The sequence below is a fragment of the Podarcis erhardii genome, assembly GCF_964252035.2.
Source record: "Podarcis erhardii genome assembly, chromosome: 10".
Lineage (NCBI taxonomy): Eukaryota > Metazoa > Chordata > Lepidosauria > Squamata > Lacertidae > Podarcis > Podarcis erhardii.
The window spans coordinates 6997013-7013230 of NC_138500.1; the positions used below are offsets into that span (position 1 = coordinate 6997013).

Sequence of the window (16218 nt, forward strand, 5' to 3'; positions counted from 1 at the left end):
AGAGCATGCCAGGCTTCCTGTTTTAGGTGAAGATAAAAGGAACTGAACCAGGGACCTTTTGGACACACAGCAGACACTGTACCACTTAGCTAGGGTCTCCTCCTTGCAACTCCATGCTTTGGTGCATGTTATGTGTTTGGGGCCTGAGACCTGCTTTATTTGTGGATGAGCATGAATTTCTCATATTCAGTCATGTTGAATCTGAAAGTGAAATCTGTCGCTGACTCCTGGGGTGCTTCTATCACTAAATACCTGAGTCTCAATTAGCCCCAGCAGCCTCCAAATGTTCCCTAATCAAAGTCCCGAGCCACTCTGCTATTTTGTTTCCAGGGGTTATTAGCAGCCATTTGAATTTTGGAAGCAGTGTAGGTTCTGGAGCTGCTATGCCATCTCAAGCAGATGTCTTATGCACTCAACGCACTGAGCCGTGAAGGGAATTGGGCCTTTCTCTGCAATGCCCTGTCACCTGTTTGTCTGTTACGCCCCTTTCCTAGCCCCCTCCTGGGAGCCAGATACAACACAGCAACACAGATGGCTCTGTCTGTGGCCCAATGAGCCAAAAACCAATTATTAGATTGTCGTGCTGGTGATGATGATTAACCCTATTACCAGAACAGGAAAAATTGCATAGCTAGCTGCTTTGAGATAGTGCTGGTGGGTGGATTCCGGTATCAGTTTTAAGATGACAGCTCTGTACTTCAATGAATGCCACCTCCTCAAGTCTGTGGTGTCTCTGTTTCTCCCACCCAACCCCTTAAATGGTCCTTGCATTTTCTCTGCCACTTCTGACAGCTGCTGGCATCCTAGGGCTGACCGCCACATCCCCTAGTTAATATTCTGCATGGAGATGTAGCACATCGCCCTCGGGAAACATGGCCATTAGGACAGAGGGGCACCACAGACATGGAGATGCCAGCATAAACAAACTTCATGAGCCAAACCACAAGGAGTGTCTGCTGCTTCTCCAGCCATGAGACTCCAATTGCTTGCCATGCAAATAGCTGTGCCCAGGTCACACTTCAAAAGGGAAGTGTAGGATCAGCACCTTAGCTTAAACTTAGATGTGCATTTAACCTCTCATGCACCTGCTGAATCCTTTAACCTGCAATTTGCCTTATGTACTAATCTGAAGGGACGTGGGTGGCACTGTGGGTTAAACCACAGAGTCTAGGACTTGCCGATCAGAAGGTCAGCGATTCAAATCCCCGTGACGAGGTGAGCTCCTGTTGCTCGGTCCCTGCTCCTGCCAACCTAGCAGTTCAAAAGCACGTCAAAGTGCAAGTAGATAAATAGGTACCGCTCCGGCGGGAAGGTAAATGGCGTTTCCGTGTGCTGCTCTGGTTCACCAGAAGCGGCTTAGTCATGCTAGCCACATGACCCGGAAGCCGTCTGCAGACAAACGCCGGCTCCCTCGGCCTATAGAGTGAGATGAGCACCGCAACCCCAGTCGGCCACAACTGGACCTAATGGTCAGGGGTCCCTTTACCTTTACTAATCTGATAAATGCACTAAAACCTTTGGCAGGACTGGAGGTGTGAGTTTGAGTTCTTCATATGACCAGGAAGGCTGGGACAGCTGAGAATAATCCCTGGCCAAGCTCTTGGGAGAGCCACACTAGGATAAATGGACCCGTGGTCTGATTCAGCACGAGGCAGCTTTAAATGACAGGAGGATGGGCTATGAATCAGAAGTGGGGGAGAACAATCCAAGGTTCAAGACTTGGCACCTCCAGTTAACGGGTTCTGGGTAACTGGGATGGGAAACGCTAAAGACATGCAGGGCTAGATACATAACTAGCACAATGCAGTTTCTTATACACATTCTCTCCCTCTCTCACAATGAGTTAGGAGAACATCTTGTGCCCCCATTATGCTCTTCCAATCACATAAAGGGTATATAATGACTTCTATTTGTACCTAGCATGAGTTGGTAGATCAAGAAGTGTATTTTCTGTGATTTTTTATGTCCTCCTCTTCCTGTAATCAGGGATTGGACACCGAAATGAGGGCTGACCTAATTGTGTCACTGCAAACGCAATAAATAAAGAGTTCACTTGTAACTTCACTTGTAGGTAAACAACTTAAAGCAGGGGACAGGTAAGTTTTGTATTAGTGGGAATGGAGGTATTAACTATGTATGTGCAAATAGGCTAGTTACTGTCTCACCTTTATCCTTGTAGCTGTACCCCTGCTTTAAGTCGTTTACCTACTGTCTTCTCCTGTGCATTATTTACTACAAAAAGGTAAAGGTAAAGGTACCCCTGCCCGTACGGGCCAGTCTTGACAGACTCTGGGGTTGTGCGCCCATCTCACTCAAGAGGCCGGGGGCCAGCGCTGTCCGGAGACACTTCCGGGTCACGTGGCCAGTGTGACAAAGCTGCATCTGGCGAGCCAGCGCAGCACACAGAAACGCCGTTTACCTTTCTGCCAGTAAGCGGTCCCTATTTATCTACTTGCACCCAGGGGTGCTTTCGAACTGCTAGGTTGGCAGGCGCTGGGACCGAGCGGCGGGAGCGTACCCCGCCATGGGGATTCGAATCGCAACCTTTCGATCGGCAAGCCCTAGGTGCTGAGGCTTTTACCCACAGCGCCACCCGCGTCCCTATTTACTACAAAGGTATGCCTTAATTATGCATTACATGGATGGAGCATTGCTCCTCCTACCGCCACCATTAAACCCAACCATCACCAACAGGTCCCAGGGCACGCTACAGCAATTTAAAATTCAGTATTAAAAGCAGTCAAAACAAATTACAATACAGCGGTAGTCTGTATTTTACAATTTTAGGACGTCCTAATGGTTTTATTGCACACTGCCATGAAATCTTTTTGAATGAGTTGGCAGTGTAGAAATACACTTACAGGTAAAATAAATCTAAACTTATTCCCTTATTTGCCTTTTCTTCCTAAAGAAGAAAACCTCCAAATACTTCAGCACGTCCTTGAAGGGAAGGACCTGAAGGGTGCTACCTGGCCCTCAAGCAAGCCTTACCTGTAGGCCACAGTGCAGGTGTCCTTGTATTCCTGGAGTTTGACACACACCATGTTGAGGAACTGGTCAGAGTAGGCGCTCAGGTCATGCATCAAATTCATGAGGTCCTGGACAGTCTTTTCCACAATCACTGTGCTCTGCCAAAAGAAAGAAAGAAAGAAAGAAAGAAAGAAAGAAAGAAAGAAAGAAAGAAAGAAAGAAGTTTTTTTAAAGGCTTGTCATGGTGGGCCCCTGCCAAGAAAAACATTTTTCAAGCCTTTCTAAGTTTATTTGGCACAAGCAAGCAAACCAAGAACACCATAGTTAGTCTTAATTAAATGCAACAATTCAATACAATGGCGTAAAATTCTTGCTTTCATCTTTGGGTACTTCATGCAGAATAAAGTTGAATTAACCAATTCACTCTCACAAGATGTGGTGATGGCCGCCAATCCTCTTCTTCAGAGCAAATTCAGGGAGGGTAAGGATATGGCTACTAATCAGGATGGCTGTGTACAACATCTACTGTTGGGTGCAGTGTTTCTGAATACAGTGGTACCTCGAGTTAAGAACTTAATTCGTTCTGGGGGTCCGTTCTTAACCTGAAACTGTTCTTAATCTGAGGTACCACTTTAGCTAATGGGGTCTCCTGCTGCCGCCGCATGATTTCTGTTCTTATCCTGACGCAAAGTTCTTAACCCGATGTGCTATTTCTGGGTTAGCGGAGTCTGTAACCTGAAGCGTCTGTAACCCAAGGTACCACAGTACCAGTTTCTGGGACTCACAAGTAGAGCAAGCACTCTTGCGCTAAGGTTCTGCTTGTAGGTTTCCCATAGGCATCTGGTTGGTCACTGCGAGAAAAGGTTTTTCTTTCTTTCCTAAACTAACCCATTCCCCAAAACGCACCACCCTTTCTTTGTTGGCGAAGTGCTCCAGCCCCCAATCATTTTGCTTTACTCTATAACTTTTCCAGGTAAGCAATTTTTTTTAGTTGGTTTCTATGAGAACCTCCACAACCCTTTCTCAATTTGTGTTGGCCCTGAAGAGCCAGTGGTTCAAGCCAAGATCCCCACAAGTCAACTCAATGCAGCTGGTTTGCTATTACAGCATTTTGTACGCTGTCTGGGTATCTGCACACTTCTCTTTTGTGTAAGCCCTACTGATGGGTGCAGGAAAGAAAAGAGAAAGGTAAAACTAGCTTCCAGAGGGGCAATTGTGTTAGCTTCTTGCAGCAAAAACAAGAGTCTTGTGGCACCATAAAAATTACTAACCAATTTAACACGCTGCAAAATAATATTTCGCTTCACAGAATAGCAGGATTATTTTCTGAGCCGTGCACTTAAAAGCAAGAGGCTGAAGCATCTCCCAAGCCCTGCTTTGGTTTACATATTGAATTAAAGTCCTCCGTGTAGCTGATTCCATTGACTGCGACAGGTGAGGCATTCTCTCCCCGCCTCCCTTGCAAGAGAGTTGGACACTTTTTGCATCTGAAGTTGCAAAACCTCATCAGAGTCAAAGCCGGAGCCTCTCCGCTACCCTCCCCCAAGCCTGGCTTCCTTCTCAGCATCGATTTTAAGATTAAAGTACTGCAAGAAGGACCCAGATCCATAATCCTGTTCCTGCAGATTTACCGGTGAGTGACAGGAATTGATTCTGCTCTCCAAGCTGCTAAAAAGAATAAGGAAGCCTCCCCCTCTCTCAGCGCTGCAACCCGGCCCTTTGCATGTGCAGCACGTTATTCCGTGGGAAGTTTGACAGCCGTCAAAGGCACTTTGCAGAGAGTGTCCTTGGCTGGGAATATAGGGTGGTGAAAAACACCAGCTCTGCACATCGACTGATATTCCACAGCTGCCCTGTACAACTCATGACTTTCTGAGCTGAAGGTATCCCTTCAGTCATTGCCTCAGTCCACCTGGGGCTTGAGGAAGCTCCTGCTTTTCAGAGGCTGCCTGGGGCTGAAGGAGGTAGAGCTGGTCAAGCACCTGGCCAGCCAGAACACTAAAAAATATATATGTTGGGACTGAGCTTTGGACTGAATCACAAATTGTGCATGGCAGCCCCCAGTCAGAAGCACTAACAGATCCCACTCCTGGGTTTCAACAGGTCCTTTGGGGCATTGACCCACAGACCTTCTACTGTCCTTCAAAACGTTCCATCTTCTCTTTATCCAACTTTATGTTTGTGTGTCATGTTCAATTGTCCCTGGAGGAATATCTAGTACAGTGGTACCTCGGGTTACAGACGCTTCAGGTTACAGACTCCGCTAACCTAGAAATAGTACCTCGGGTTAAGAACTCTGCTTCAGGATGAGAACAGAAATCAGGCTCCGGTGGAGTGGCAGCAGCAGGAGGCCCCATTAGCTAAAGTGGTGCTTCAGGTTAAGAACAGTTTCAGGTTAAGAACAGACCTCCGGAAACAATTAAGTTCTTAACCCGAGGTACCACTGTATTGTAACAATTGCCCCAATGAAAGTCACCAGATGCTACAATAAGGGTGAGAGATGATGCATTCGAAAACAAAAGTCTTGGGTTGCATGTGCTCTGGGCAAAAAAGAAATTAGGTTTATGAACTCGAACACCTGTCGTAGGTTTCTTGGACTCACAATGAAGGTAAAACCAACAAAATGTCAAGCTTCCTTGTTTTCAGAAGCCCTTCAGTTGACAACTGTCATGGATTTGAGCATGCCACTGGTCAGATCTCTACTGCAGATAAAACTGATGTTTTGAGTGTGACTACAGATCACTGGCTGAGCATCTGCTTTGTAAGACCAGGGTTCAACCCTGGAAGTATTTCTTTAGAAGGATCCAGAAGGAGGTTGTGGGAAAGACCCTCTTCTGCCTGAACTCAACCTTGGAGAGCTGCTGCCAACCAAAGAAGGCATTCTAGGCTAGAAGGAGGTTGCTGCTGCCATCAATAGTTTTTGTATCTTTTCGATCTTATTAAGATTTAATGTGGAAACTGTTAATTTAGTTGTGTACCTTCCAATGTGTTTTATTTATCGTTTACGACTATTTTTATTATATGTATTTTTTTCATGTTGTAAGCTGCTATGAGGGACGCGGGTGGCACTGTGGGTTAAACCACAGAGCCTAGGGCTTGCCAATGAGAAAGTCGGCGGTTTGAATCCCTGCGACGGGGTGAGCTCCCGTTGCTCGGTCCCTGCTCCTGCCAACCTAGCAGTTCAAAAGCATGTCAAAGTGCAAGTAGATAAATAGGTACCGCTCCAGCGGTAAGGTAAACGGCGTTTCCATGCACTGCTCTGGTTCTCCAGAAGCGGCTTAGTCATGCTGGCCATATGACCCGGAAGCTGTACGCCGGCTCCCTCGGCTAATAAAGCGAGATGAGCGCCTCAACCCCAGAGTCGGCCACGACTGGACCTAATGGTCAGGGGTCCCTTTACGTTTACCTTTAAGCTGCCTTGAGCATGGTTTTCACTATGGAAAGGCGGCATGCAAATACAATGGTGTACACATGCATGCATCTATGTATGCTGTGGTCAAATCCTGCTTGCTGGTTTCCCATAGGCATCTGGTTGGCTACTGTGAGAACAGGATGCTGGACTACACTGGCTATTGACCTGATCCAGCAGGATCTTACCTTATGTGCTCCTTAATGAGGAAGAGCACACCTCACCAGGGAGGGCATTCCACCAATGGAGAACCCCCACCAAGAAGGCCCTGTCAATGAGTCAGTGCCAACCAGGCAGCACCCAGCTGTGGTACCACCAACAAGGGCCTCCTCTGCCAATTGTAGGACCTGAGATGGTTGACACAGAGGGTGGTGATCTTTTAGGTATTTGAGTTCCAAATTGCTTGGGACTTCACAGGAGGAAGGCATGGGTTGTTGTGGTTTAAAAATTAGGAGGACCACACACAGGAAAAATAAAAATAAAGAAGGTTGCAATATTGCGTCTGGAGCGCATGTATCATGTTTTGAAATGATTTCCTGGATAACATTTGCCCAAACAAGAGAAACAGGGATTGACTGGCCCATGGCATGGAAGAGAGGAACCTTCTGATCTTTGATCCTGTATGCAGACTTCTGGTGTCCGTCAAACAACAAATTTGTGTAAGCCAGATGAAAGTATTTCAGCCTCACAGATATTGTACTTTACCATGATGGTGGATGTAATGGTTGTAAGGGGTTACTTGTGCGTAAGTTGCCTTCAGCTTTGGTTAGATTGCCTGGCCAACCATGCTTTGGCTGACAGCTCACACTCCGTGGCCGGTCAGTCACTTGTCACTTGCAGAATTCGTCAGTGGGCGTTTCTTGAACCTCTTCCAGCATAAGAGCTGTTTGACGCCAAGTCTCCTCCTACTTTCCCTGCGCGGAACTCGTCTGCGCAAGTAAGGGTAAGGCAGGGGCGTGTCAGCACTCTCCCCACTAGTCTCTGGTGAAGGGTCTTGGAGACCTGTCTCCAATTCCTCTATCTCCCTCTCTTCTCTACTGGTGTTACGCTGAATTCCTTCCCCCCTGCTGGTCCCCTCTCCGGCATCGCTTTGGAGCCCTGCCTCCGCCTCTTGCTCTGATGTCAGTTCCCTGACAGTGGATTTTAAAATTCAAGCAAACTAGAGATGAAAATTTCGCAGAACCCAGCACCCTGTATACGTGTATGTGTAATTTTCCTGCTGGGACATTTGGCGGGGTGTGTTTGTGTCAGTGTCCTGTGTATATCTGGGGTTTTTAATTACTTTTCCTTGGCTAGCCTCCTGCAAGTGTTCAAGCGCATAAATTCACAGCATAAGGCTTTGGGAAGCATGATTCATTCCCTCGATGTGGCACTGATGGGGTCTATACAGCAGGGGGCTCCAGTGACCCGTGATGGGGCACTATTCATTAGGGAAGGGAGCCGCAAATATATAAATCAACATGTCAGAGGAAGGAGCCCTGGCCCGACCCAGCGGGAATGTGCGATACATACAGATTTGTTCCACTCCACGCCATTTCACCTGTCGTCAGCAGCGTGTACCGCGCAGTAATCAATTAGGCTGACAAGATTCTCTACAAATCGGCTTAGCTCCAGCTCCTCCTGTGCCTTTAGGGTGTAGCACAGAGAAATGAGGCTGCAGCTAAAGGGAGAGAGAGGGATGCTCCCCTATAAGAAAGCAGCAGTTGTAAAACTTAGCACAGTGTTGCTCTATCAACACCTCTTAACAGTAACAGCCAAATGGAGCCTCCATGGTGAGAGACAGTATACCTTTGAATGTTAGGGAGCAAAGACCAGGAGAGGGCTGTTTCTGTTTGTTACTATGCTGCTATGTATTTTTGTGTTTTCATATTGAAAACTGTCCTTTGATCCTCGAATGAAGGGTGGTATAGAAATTATTATTATTATTATTATTATTATTATTATTATTATTATTATTATTATTATTCTAGAGGGGCCTCTGGCTTGATCCAGCAGGGCTCTTATGTCTTATAAGAGCTATTCAGGGGAACTGTTATGCTGGGTAGAGGGAAGGCTTCGGAAGACAGACCCAGGTTGCAAACTCAACATCACTTAAAGGTTAGTTGAGCCACCCTGATATATATTCACAGGGAAGGTGGTTGAAAAGTGGCAGAAAGGTGGATTTTTTTCCTGCCCTTTCAGTGCACACTTAGGAGGACAAACAAAAGGGGATTCAAATCCTTGTTAGTGTCATCACAAATATTCCTTGCATAACTTAATTCACACAAACTGACTATTCCCTCAACGTAGGCGACACAAAATTCAACTGTGTAAACTCTAAGGAAACTAAGATTTTGGTTACACTACCAGGACTGGGGAGACCTAAATTCAAATCCAACATCCACTATAGCATTTACTATTGGCCTTAAATATCTCTGTTACTTTGCTTCTTCCTACCTCCCTTCTCCACCTGTGCCACCTCTTTGCTCATCTGCCACTGATCTCTAAGCCTAACATTTCCACAGCTGCCCTGTCTGTGGGCATTTTCCTGAGCTGCTACTGACCACTGGAATACCCTGACACACAGGAGCACAGAAAATGGCCTTATACTGAGTCAGGCCGTTGATCCATCTAGTTCAGTATTGTCTATACTGCCTGGCAGCAGCTCTTTAGCGTTTGAGCCCGGAGTCTCCCAGTCATGCCTAGAGATGCCACAGATTGAACCTAGAATCAGGCATGGCCAAACTTGGCCCTCCAGATGTTTTGGGACTACAACTCCCATCATCCCTGACCACTGGTCCTGTTAGCTAGGGATGATGGGAGTTGTAGTCCTAAAACATCTGGAGGGCCAGGTTTGGCCATGCCTGACCTAGAGCCTTTTGCATACAAAGCAGAGGCTCTACCATGGGAACAGCCCTTCTTTGACACCTGCTTTACTCTTTTCCACATTTCCCAGGAGAGAGACAGGACTCATCTTCTTACTCGGGCCTTCCTGTAAGATTTGCTTACTGCATGCCTTTCATTTTCTACCTTTTCGTCCTTATATGCTGTATCGCTCTTTAGATTATAAGTGTGTGACTGGGCCTGCCAGTCCATAATCTTTCTTATGTACCCATTTTGCTTTTTGGTACTTTATCATATAGATCAATCAATATCTATTATATTTATCTATCCATAACTACCTCTCGTTATCTCTTGGCTAGAGATATTGGGCCCAGAAAAAGACTTCCAGAGCTTGCAATCCTTGCTTTGAAGCAGAGAAAAACATCAGACGCTTCTGCAACTTCAATTAAAACAAGAGCCTGAAGTCTGAAGGACAGCTCTGAGGAAAACTGCGGCCATTTTGAAAGGCTGCCCCAAAGCCAAAGACCCTTCTCTATGGGGGCCCCTTGAACTAGAGAAGGGAGAAAACTGGCTTTGGTCAGCACATCAGGTCCCTATTGCCCCATCCCTTCTGGGCCAAATTTGGCAGGTGGGCTTCACATGATATGGTGCTTTGAAGTCCCCCAAATCAATGGATTAATTCAAAGTGCACACAAAGTTCTTTGCAAGCCCCTTTGAAGGATTTGCAAAGAGCCCTGCCCTCAGCTTTGAAATCCTGCTGCACAGTAAGACTTCAGGAGAAGTATGCTTGGGGCTTCTGAAGTGCCGCCAATCAACGTAAGAATTTATTTTAAAAATCCAGGAAAAGAATATGAACAGAAACAGGAAGGGGAGAACAACTGAACCTCTTAAGAGCATTGTAACAACAAATTCAACTGAGTAAAGTAGAAAAATATACTAAGAATATCAAACAAAAATGGCTTCAATATGGGAATAAACCTTCAAAACTTAAAGGTTTATCAATGGCATTGATAAACGCCATTATCAACATACTTAAAAAAGTACAAGTGCCATGCCTAACACCATCAATTAAGTATAAGAACTAAACAGTTGAAACCTCACAAGATATAAGTGAACATATTTGGCAAGTTTACCAAGTACCAGGAAACACCCGTCAACAAAACAAATAACAGAATATTTTCACCACTGTGCCCAAAGTCACTAATGGAGATATAGCAATGTTGGGAGTCCTAATAATGGAAAAGGAAATTAATGAGATAATAGCTGACTTCATAACAAAGCATCAGGACCAGATGGGCTGAGTTTTTAAAAATCTTTTGCGGGGAAAAAGCACTTACATTACGGGAAAATGATAAATAAGCCTTTGCAAATGGGAAATTTGCCAACATCATAGTCAGAAGTGATTGCAAAAGTACTTCCAAAAGCAGGAAAAGATTTGACGATTCCACAATCAGATGGACCGATTTCCCTCCTTAATCAAGATGTAAAAATATGGAGCCCTCTATTGGCAAACAGGTTAAACAATATTATTCCAATATGCGTACACCAGGACAAAACAATGTTTATATGAAACAGAAAATTACAATCTAGTGCCACGAAGGCAGTGGATTGAACAGAACTATGTAATAAACAAACAACTACCAGCCTTTATTTTCCTGGATGTGGAAAAAGCCTTTGATAAGAATGAACTGGAAATTTGTATCAAGGATGCTACAATAAAGAAAAGAAGCAGGAACTTTTAAAACATGGGTGGACTTGCTTTACTCTAAACCAATGCCCAGTGTACCACCCAGCTACATGTATAATAATAGACAGAGGAACAGGGCAAGATTGTAATTTCATAGAATTTGTCATCGTTATTGTTTACACTCTATTTGAATACATACAGAATTGGCAGCACATGCACAATTCACTCTGATCACAGAATCCAGGCGGGAAGGCCTGCTTGCTGGTGCAGAATGGGATGGCTTCTGGTACAGAGCACACTTAATTTCTCTTCCAATCTTTCTCACACTTGTCATTCATTCAAAGGTCATTTCATTATAGGCAGAGACAAGCAGCCTTCCCCAGCCCTCTCTTTGAGCCTAAGGCCATCCTACTTTGTGATACTCACAGAGATTGACAGGATTTCAACACTGGTGTGAACACTGCTAGGAAAGATAGCACCAGGGGCAAAATTGCCTTCACAACATCTGCATCAGTCTATCTGGCTAACATGCCCAGCCTGAGTTCAGCCACCTGGGTTCAAGGAATCCAATGCTTTGGGTTCCCCCACCCCCAGTATCTGGCACTCAAACATACTTGGGTGCCAGTTGTAGTGCTGGGATTATTTTCCTGATGTGAAATTTAGTGAGCCTCTATAATTTGTGTGTGGCAGTGCAGAAGCTCATTTGCAGGAAAAACACTAAGGGATGTGGGTGGCGCTGTGGTTTAAACCACTGAGCCTCTTGGGCTTGCTGGTCGGAAGGTCAGCAGTTTGAATCCCCGCGACGGGGTGAGCTCCCATTGCTCGATCCCTGCTCCTGCCAACCTAGCAGTTCCAAAGCACATCAAAGTGCAAGTAGATAAATAGGTACTGCTCCGGCGGGAAGGTAAACGGCGTTTCCGTGCGCTGCTCTGGTTCGCCAGAAGCGGCTTAGTCATGCTGGCCACATGACCCGGAAGCTGTACGCCGGCTCCCTCGGCCAATAAACCGAGATGAGCGCCGCAACCCCAGAGTCGGCCACAACTGGACCTAATGGCCAGGGGTCCCTTTAACTTTACCTATAATTTGTGTGTGGTAGTGCAAAAGCTCATTTGCAGGAAAAACACTACAAAAAATGTTTGCAGTGGCCATAAGTGTGGTCTGCAGGCCACTGAGATCAAGGTATGAACAACACATACCAGAATACTGGGAATTAGGTGACCCTGGAGGGTCACTGCCAGCTACAGTGCTGCAAGAGTGGATGCACACAGGCAGTCTATTTTTTTATTTGCTTATTTAACAAAATTTATATACCTCTTGGTTGTAAGAAAACCTCTAAGGCGCTTAAAAGAAATACAAGGATATCAATAAAAAAGGTTAAAATGATCAACACACTTTATAAATAGTTAAAATTAACAGTAAAATAGATTAAACCATGTCAGCATCTACATGGTTGGATACGTTTGCCTCAACAAGCAAGAGCAGAAAACAGTAGAGAGGTTTCTGCCTCATCTCTCTCTCTCTCTATATATATAAATATATATATGTATATAATATCAGTATTTCCCCCCCTAGCAAACTGTTACTGCTCTCTGAACTTCCAGGTTGTAGACTGGCTGCAAATATTGTACTATTTTTTTTTTTTTTTTAAAAAAAGAGAGATTACTGAGGGAGAAACATGATACAGGTTTATGTGAAAAGAATAAATATTAAATGTAGGACTGTTAATGGACAGGCAGTAGGCTGAAGAGCAGAAAAATTGCTTCACACAGTACGACTCAGTTTGTGGAACTCACTTAGATTCATAAAATTGTAGAGTTGGAAGGGATTATGAGGGTCCTCTAGTCCAACCCCCTGCAATACAGGAATCTTTCACCCAACATGAGGGCTGGAACCCATGATCCTGAAATTAAAAGTTTCGCGTTCCACTGACTGAGCCTACCCCATGGCTTCTTACTTTCTTTTAAAAAAGTATTAGACCAGCTTCACCAACCTGTTGCCATCCAGATGTTTTGATCTACAACTCCCATTGGCCCCAGCCAGCACAGTTGACTTAAATTTTGGAGGTGTCCCTTGGCAAATGGGGTGGTGTGAAACTGCGGAGGCCAAACTCACTATGGAAGTTGAGGTAGGATTTTCGCTCAGAACTGACCTCTCCAAAGCTGGTAGCCACAAAAGTTCAAAATGATCAAAGGCACTGAATGCCAGGGATGAAGCAAAGGATGATTACCACCATGCTTCCAAGTTTCCCAGGGCATCTGACTTGCCATTTGTTTATTTAAAATATTTATCTCTTACAGTTCCGACCCTGAGGCACATAACGAGAGTCCAGAAACAAAAGCCCATAAATTCTTTTAGGAACAGAATGTGTATCTATGTAGATGGACCTTGGTAGACCCAGTGGGGCAACTCCTATGCTCCTCAGAGTATGTCAAAATACCCTGAGTTTTGGTACTGGTCTGAGCCAACGGTGCCTATGGAACCATGTAGCTATTCTAAGAAGGCCCCTAGACAGAATGGCCTTTTCCCTTCCTGATTTATGTCTGCTACCAGTGCAGATGGCTTCCTGCCGATCTTGCTCTACAGAACTCCCAGGCAGTTGTGGATTTCACAGAGTAAGCATTTCAATTCTGTCTTGCTCTCATACATTATTTCCCCCATGCTAACGACAGTCAAGTTACTGTCCTGTGAAAAAATCCATTTAGCTCTAGCGAGGCTGGCTGCAAAGCGGGAAATGAAGGGCACCGGGGAAGCCTAAGCTGGCACCAGGCGAGCGCGGGCACAGCCATCCGCAAAGCACTCATCCATTACCCAATCAGTGGCATTTCCAAACCCAGCGGGGTTCAGCTGGGGTCCTGCTGGGAAACAGAAATTAACTTGGAATGGAGGTAATTCATCTTCAGAAGCTAGTCATCTTTTTAAAGTGCTCCTTGGCAATAAAGGGGAGAGATCCAACAGCAACTTTGGCACCACGAAAGAAATGCTTACTGTGAAGTCTGGTGGTGCTCAAGAACAGAGTGGCAATCCATCTTCATTTTGCCCATCTTCATTTTGTCCACTTAAAACATAACATGACTGGTCAGACTGGTGGCTGGGAGTGGCCGCCGAGACCGTATAACACCGGTCCTAAAAGATCTTCATTGGCTCCCAGTATGTTTCCGAGCACAATTCAAAGTGTTAGTGCTGACCTTGAAAGCCCTAAACGGCCTTGGTTCTGTATACCTGAAGGAGCGTCTCCACTCCCATCATCCAGCCCGGACACTGAGGTCCAGTGCCGAGGGCCTTCTGGCAGTTCCCTCATTGTGAGAAGTGAGGTTACAGGGAACCAGGCAGAGGGCCTTCTCGGTAGTGGCGCCTGCCCTGTGGAACACCCTCCCAGCAGATGTCAAGGCAATAAGCAACTATTTTACTTTTAAAAGACAATTGAAGGTGGCCCTGTTTAGGGAAGTTTTTAATGTTTGATGCTGTATTGTTTTTAATATTTGGTTGGAAGCCACCCAGAGTGGCTGAGGAAACCCAGCCAGATGGGCGGGGTATAAATAATAAATTATTATTATTATTATTATTATTATTATTATTATTATTATTATTATTAACATGCGCTGCGGGTGGCACTGTGGGTTAAACCACAGAGCCTAGGGCTTGCCAATCAGAAGGTCAGCGGTTCGAATCCCCGTGACAGGGTGAGCTCCCGTTGCTCGGTCCCTGCTCCTGCCAACCTAGCAGTTCAAAAGCACGTCAAAGTGCAAGTAGATAAACAAGTACCGCTCCGGTGGGAAGGTAAACGGCATTTCCGTGCGCTGCTCTGGTTCGCCAGAAGCGGCTTGGACATGCTGGCCAATAAAGCGAGATGAGCGCCGCGACCCCAGAGTCGTCCATGACTGGACCTAACGGTCAGGGGTCCCTTTACCTTTTAGTGACATCTATGGCAGCATTGTTAGGCCATGTTAAAGGTAGATTATCTTCCTTAGCCCCACCTAAAATCCGACTTGCATCACCACTGCACTGTAAGCCAAATGCAATGCAGGTTAAGTAGCTACAAAGGAGTCTCCATGTAGCTGGAAGCCTTCAGGTGGAGCCATTGATGGAGAAGCCCCTTGCAACTTCTTGTAATGCCACTGGCGTCTTCATTCACACAAGGAACAAAAAGTCACAGAGAAAGTGTAGCATATTTCTTAGTCCTCTTCTACTGTTGGAAGCTGCCAGGTCTTTCTGAAGAGTGAGTGAGCCAATGGGCAGACATGTGCCCAGGGGGGAGCATGTGGGGCATGGAGACCAGACTGGAAGTCAAAACCCAGGCAGCTTTAGCAGCTGTCAGAATCAACAGCAAATATAGTCACAGAGCATCTTCTGACCACATGAAGGTCTCAAAGATTCCAAATTACATATTTAAAGGAACCTCCTACGTCTGTTCAAGGCCTTTAACGTCTGCATCTCAGTCCATCTGGCTGACCTTTTCTGGACTTTTTTCATGATCAGTTATTAAGGTCAAATTATTATTTATACTGGACAGATATTCTGTCAACACTGAAATGTCACCAGAGTCGGACAGCTGGCAATGAAGTATACTAACTACATATTTACTGTCAAGGGATCTGGAGGCTTCATGGCGTTTTCTACATTACAGGGCATATTGTATAGCCTTCAGTGCAAAAATGCAGGATTTGAGAATCTTAGTTTCAATTTTTTGGCAACAACAGTAAAAGTGAGTGGTGTGTCCCCATGAATACACGGGGGGGGGGGGGGGAGAAAACCAAACTGGCATTTTTTTGCTAGAGGTTGAGGGCTTGTCTATACCACAGGTTTCCCATGGGCAAAGTTTTAAGTTGGTCTGCGTTGCCTATATTACTAATCAAGGCAGGTGCAACACCTGCCATTTATACAGTAAGAGGGGAAATGATAGAGGCACATTAAATTATACTAGACCTAAGGGACATTCAATGAAGCTAAATATTGGGAGATTCAGGACAGACAAACAGAAAATACCTCACATATTACGTAGTTAAACTATGGAATTTGCTTCCACAATTTGTAGTGGAGGGTTAGAAATGGCAAAAGCCGCCACCCCCTCTATTTTTCCACATATCCCTTGAAAAGTAAGTGTGCATCTTAGTCTTAGACCTCCCAATAAAACTGGCCACCCAACAGATTGATCCGTTATGCCTATAGACTGCCATGGTGGCAGTGGTGGGGTCTCAGGTGAGTAACAGCATGCTTGGAACGGATCCATTAAAGCCTCTTTACAAATCAAGAGCTCATATCCCACTCATCAAAGCATCTCAAAGATTCCACCAAATTTTGAATCTTCAAGAGTGCAGCCATGTGGTCAAGT

The 16218-nt window shown here is 45.4% G+C and overlaps 1 protein-coding gene across 1 annotated transcript in view; it reads right to left on the reverse strand.

Moving 5' to 3' along the window:
* The window catches only part of EXOC4 (exocyst complex component 4), a 361468-nt gene that overhangs the window by 59669 nt on the left and 285581 nt on the right, over window positions 1-16218 (reverse strand). The window contains exon 12 of the mRNA XM_081879704.1: window positions 2992-3128. Within this exon, the coding sequence (XP_081735830.1) occupies window positions 2992-3128 (137 nt within the window). The remainder of the gene's footprint in view (window positions 1-2991; window positions 3129-16218) is intronic.